This window comes from Pygoscelis adeliae, unplaced genomic scaffold (assembly GCF_000699105.1).
Source record: "Pygoscelis adeliae isolate BGI_AS28 unplaced genomic scaffold, ASM69910v1 Scaffold467, whole genome shotgun sequence".
In the NCBI taxonomy this organism is placed as follows: domain Eukaryota; kingdom Metazoa; phylum Chordata; class Aves; order Sphenisciformes; family Spheniscidae; genus Pygoscelis; species Pygoscelis adeliae.
This window is the reverse complement of record NW_008825253.1, coordinates 1,209,857-1,215,375: the sequence shown is the minus strand read 5'-3', so window position 1 is coordinate 1,215,375 and position 5,519 is coordinate 1,209,857. Positions and strand designations below refer to the sequence as shown.

The window sequence follows — 5,519 nt, the reverse complement described above, 5'->3', positions numbered from 1 at the left end:
AGGAGCTGGCCGAACATGCCGCTGCCACCGCCCAGCGCGCCCAGCAGGACTCCACGGCCACCGTGGGCCAGCGCCTGCAGGACATCTACTTCTGGAAGGCTGAGCTCCAGAAGGAGATTGAGGACCTCGATGCCGAGACGGGCCTGCTGGCGGCCCAGAAGCTGCGGCTGGAAAAGGCGCTCGATGCCACCAAGGTGCCCTATGCCATTGCCACCGATAACCTGCAGTGCCGGGAGAGGAGGCAACCCCCGGACCTGGTCAGTGATGAGGTGGAGAGAGAGTTGCTGAAGGTGAGCGGGACGTTAGGGTGTTAAGGGTTGTTGGCAGCCCTCTCCTACTGCTGCTCTGGTCTCTAAAGTGGTGAACAGCTTGGTCAGTAGGTGATAACTGCAGCTCATGAAGGTATCTTCTGGCAATGCACAGAGGCCTAGTGCCCCTTCCTGGCAGCCTTGACTCTCTGTCACTCCTAGGTTTAAGAAGGATTGTTTAAAATCCTTCCTCTCTTCAAAAAGTATTTAAAATCACATGAGTATGACTAGAAGAGACCGGATCCCCTCTCTCAGACCAGATCCAAACAAAATCAGAACAGAGGTTTCTTGAACCAAGGTGGGCATCCTATTCTGGCATTAAACTTCTTCCAGCCTCTGCTCGGCTTAAAGTCCCCTCATCTCTGCAGGTTACACTTTCAAAATGCAGTACCCAATAAGCAGACTATTCAGGACCAGTGAAATTCTCCTTTCCTGTTTCCATGCGCAGGCGGTCCAAATCTGGCCGTCTCTGCCACTACTTGTTACTACTGAGTCTGATGCTGTAGTCTTGCCAAGGTTCATGACGAGGTGGTGATCCAACACTGTACTACAGTGTCTCAACACAAACCATCATTTTAAATGTCCTGCAGGACAGCACAATGACCAGTACAATGCAGTCGTGTGACACCTCCATGAGGTGGTAGCTCCAGGCAAGCGGGGGGCACAGACAGATGGTATTTCTGACAGCGTGAATTCAACAAACCTGAGACTCTCCTGAAATTTGCTTGATCCTTTTCTTCCCGTAGAGGACTCTTCACTCCAGCTGACACTTTGTTATCTGTCACTGAGATCCAACACTGCATGTAGATTGCCTTCAAAGCTGATGTAATTATTGTGGCTGCACATGTTACAGAGAACATATTCTGGGTCATTTTTCATTCTGGAACGATACATATTCTAGTGTCCCACAAGTAAATTAATGATTATTTGCCTGCAGCCTCCAATATACTGTGAAAGTTGATTCATGATGAGTTACTGATTAAGCCAGATGTTTAATATTTGTTGTTAGAAAAATATTGAAGGGACTTACATAGTTGACGGCATGATAGTATTTAGCATGATAGTATTTAGCAATATTTTGAAGAGGAATTGTGTACAGTTGCTGAATTGTAATCAATATTTAAAAGGTTGTTTCAGTCAAAAATAAAAACGTGAGAGTTAGTGTATAGGATATTTCAGTGGGAGTTGTTACAAAATACAGATTACAGAAAAGAAATTATTTTCATCAGCTGCTGATATTTTAGAGAAATTGTGAAGTGTAAGATTATCCAAAAAACCCTAATTTTCTGGCAGGATTTCTCTACTGTATTTCTTTTCTTTCCTCCCGATCTCAGAGAATAGTTTGTTCATTGCTCAGAAGTCCATCTGCTGCTGCTGCTGCTGCTAATTCTTCACCTGAAATTGTGATTGTGTGCTCGTGACGACAGACTGTCAACAGCCAAGTAGGATGTCATCCAAAAAGAATGATGTGAGTTCAGATGAGGCGTGTATACCAGCAGCAGATGGACTCTTGAGAAATGAAGATTTTGTTGCCATGCCAATGACCTTTCCAGTGCAGAGGGAAGAGGAGTACATAATATCAGAGGAAATCCTTCCCATTTTCACAGAGGAATAGATTTTATGGCACAAATGTTTGCAAATAGATGTTAAAATGTGCCCTCTGTGCCTCTGCCAGCTCTTTAAGCTGCAGCTATACTCTACACCTCTTCCACTGCAAGAAATCAGATGGTACCTTGTATTTCTTACTCTCTCCAAAACTGACTAATAATTCTTGACACTTAGAGCTGCTTTTCCATGAATTCTGACTGTTCACTGCACAGATTTCCAAGTTAATGGCCCAGTTCACTGGTAGCTCTGTGCTACTACGTTTGCTTATTTGGAGAAGTTATGCAAATTTTATCACTAAAGTACTGACATACTTTTTCTGAATGTTGCTTACTTGTCCAGTCACTTTCTAATCTTAACTCTTTTAAGAAATGGTAATGCAAGGGAGATCAGGAGTAATTTATTTTCTTCCCGTGCAAAAATTGAGAAAAAGAAGAAATAGTTTCCAAAAGTCAGCTGTGTTAGGAAACAGACATTCTTTTCCTTGCTGTTTTAATTACACAGTTAATTGATATTCTAGCGCATTTCCTTCCTTTGAAATTCTTCCTCTCCTACTAGCAGCCCAGGCTTGTGCTGGCGTCATTCTCTGGTACCTTTGCCGTGTTCCTGCCAGCTCCCATGGACAGGAGCATGGGGAAATCTGCAACTGGGAGAAGAGCGTGTCTGGATAAGGGACTACCTTTCACATAGTCGTGGAAAACCTTTTCGTAGGACATAGGTTTTGTTCCTGCTTTCAGCTTTCTGCAGCAATGACGAACATTTCCCAGTTCCCAGAGCATCCTGCTGAGATAACCACCTTTCAGCAGCCCCTTGGCAGATGACATTTAAAGAGGCAACATCAAATACACATACACAAGCAGTTTTCAATCTCTGCATGTAATTGCACTTTCATTATCTGTTCGGTAGGAATCATTTCAGATGACTCACAAAGAAAACAGAAGTATCTCTGATGAAGGTTTTATGCATCCAGATAAGATTTGGGGTTTTCCTATTTTTTGGCACACCATCTATTTCTTTTAAGGAGTTTTGGTTCCAACTCATCTGTCCTATTTGCTTTGCAGCATGGAATTGTATTTAGATCACCTGTTGTGATACATACCACCACTAAATAGCCACTGCTGGAATGAGGGATGAGGGTATTTAAGTGAAAACGCCTCACGTGCATAGCAGACAGAATCAGCTGTTACTCAGAAGTTCATTGACTCCACTTAATAGCACATTAATCTTTTCTTAATGAAGTTCTGGTTAAGAAAAAGAGGTTGAAGGACACAATTCTTTTTCCAATAAAGAAGGATCTTTGATGACTAAAAAGAAGATTAAATCTCTCAAGTAGAATAATTTTCTTTCTTTGTGTTGCTGCATTGGAAATAGCTGAATTCAGAAATAGCAGTACACGCATCTGTTTTGTATGAGGTTTTTGACTTTCATAACCCATATGACATCTCCTCTGAATCCCCTTTGCATCAGTTTAACGACAGTTTAGTATGTTTATGTGCACGCATTTAATATTGAAAATGTAAGCCCTAGCAAAGGACTTGGCACTTGGTGGTATACTGTCAATAAATCATGTTTCAGCTGCATACATACTGCATTTCAAGGTTATTTCCACATGTCCAGTGTCCAGACTCATTAACTGAGTGCCAGATATGACTGTGGAATAAGTGGATGTACTTAATTTATGCCATTTTTTTACCCTAGACTCAGAGTGTTGATTTGTTGTGTGTTTGCTTCAACAATGAAGTCAGCCCTAGCTATTCCCTGATGCTGAAGACAAAGGCATTAGCCAAGATCCTGTCAACTGTGTGAAATTGAAGTTTTAAAAAGTGGAGAAAGGATACATATGTGTGTATTCCTGCTAACTGCAATAACGGGGCAAGGAAAACAACAGAATACCGTTTCCAAACACTGTGATCTGTAGCTTTGCCAAGTGAACCAGTGCACAGTAGGACAGTCCTGTACGTAGACAGCTCAGTTAAGAGTGTAGTGCTTATTTTCAACATCTGCAGATTGTGGATTTTGAAATGACTCTTGGAGACCAGCGGGAAAAAGGCCAGTCACAGAGCTGGGATTTTGAAGACTGTTACCTGCTTTCACTCCCAGCTGTAACGAATAATAGTCTTCCTGTTACACGCTGTTTGGGTGTCTAAATCTAGTGCGATCTGTAAGCTAGCTTGCTTTTATTTGCCGTGCTGATGTGTGGGACATCTGGTGTCATGGTGTTACTGACGGATGGATGCAACTGGATTTGTAATCAAGGGCGACTGCACAGCCTCTCTCATGGGGTTCAACCAGTTCCTCTTAGCTGCTCTCTCACTGTGTGTCATCCTGGCCCTGGGTGCTGCATTTAGACATTGCTGACATCTGCAAGTCACTGATGTTAAAAAGACAGGCTGCAAAAAAACTGAAATTGTAAATTCATGGAAGGCACAAACATCTGCTCTTAAACGTTTTCTTTGCACCATTAATCAGACACTTACAAAGTCATGAACTGGGATGGTTTTATTACTAGATTTGAGGAAAATCCAACTTTTGCATCATAAGCATTAAATATTGTAATAAAATAAATGGCACGCTAAACTTCAAAATGTTCTCTCCCTGTTAATTGACAACCATTTATAATAACAGAGGTTTATTATTAGTGTTAACTGTGGAGAAGACAGCTGAAAAGAAGCCAAGAACACTTCAGATTTGACAGTATTTAATTTTAATAGACAGCACATGAAGAGATAAATGGGGAAAATAAGGAGGAAAAAAAAGACATTTCATCTACCAAGTCCTCTCATGAAATGAAGAAATGCAAATCTCAGTTAATGTTGTCCTCTGAACCAGAGATGCTGCTAGCTACTAAAACTCTTTCACATGCTTTTCTTCTCTTAATGCAGACTGGGCCTTCAAATGAATTGCCAACACAATTGTGTGCACGCGCTACATAAAGGTCACCTATTCTGCCACTCGCTAAAACCCAGATCTGACCCCCGGATTTGAATGTAGAATAACCCACATTTTTATGGCTGAAATCACAGAGTCCGGGAGAGCTGTGCTCCTGGCTGCAGCGCTCTCTGCCACGGCTGTTGATGGAATTTACTCTGCGAAGAAAATGTGAAGGAGCAGACGTGGCATTTTGTAAGTCCTCCACGTGGTATGTGAGATTCCCAGCTCCTGCTCCTCTGGAGATAGCGCTACCTGGCAGGCGTTCATGCAGTGTGGACCTTCTCCCACGTCGATCCCACGAGCCAGCCACAGCTATGGATGGGCAGCAGGCTGGATTGTACCGCCATGTCTAACAGTACAGCCAGGACTGGGGGACCTAGATCAAAGGATCTTCATCTTCAACCTAGTGCCACAGCTCCTCCCAGCCATACGATCTGACGTTTTAACTGTTTTAAAAGTTAAGAAAAAATAATTTAGTAGATAGGCGTTGAAAATTCGTTGTCATTTACGCCTGCTTATTCACACTAACTAGTCTTAGACTGCCATTAATTATGAGAACTGTATCTTCAGTTTTAAATGTCGTATTTGAATGCATATCTCCTCAACAGGGAATCCGTTTTTACATTTTATTTTAGGTCATTCAACAAGGGAATTCTTTATTTTTGCATTATTTCA

General features: G+C 42.2%; 1 protein-coding gene across 1 annotated transcript in view; it reads left to right on the top strand.

The window, feature by feature from the left end:
- Positions 1-5,519, top strand: part of TEKT4 (tektin 4) — a 32,571-nt gene that overhangs the window by 19,452 nt on the left and 7,600 nt on the right. Inside the window, exon 2 of the mRNA XM_009329417.1 lies at positions 3-290. Coding sequence (XP_009327692.1) covers positions 3-290 — 288 coding nt within the window. The remainder of the gene's footprint in view (positions 1-2; positions 291-5,519) is intronic.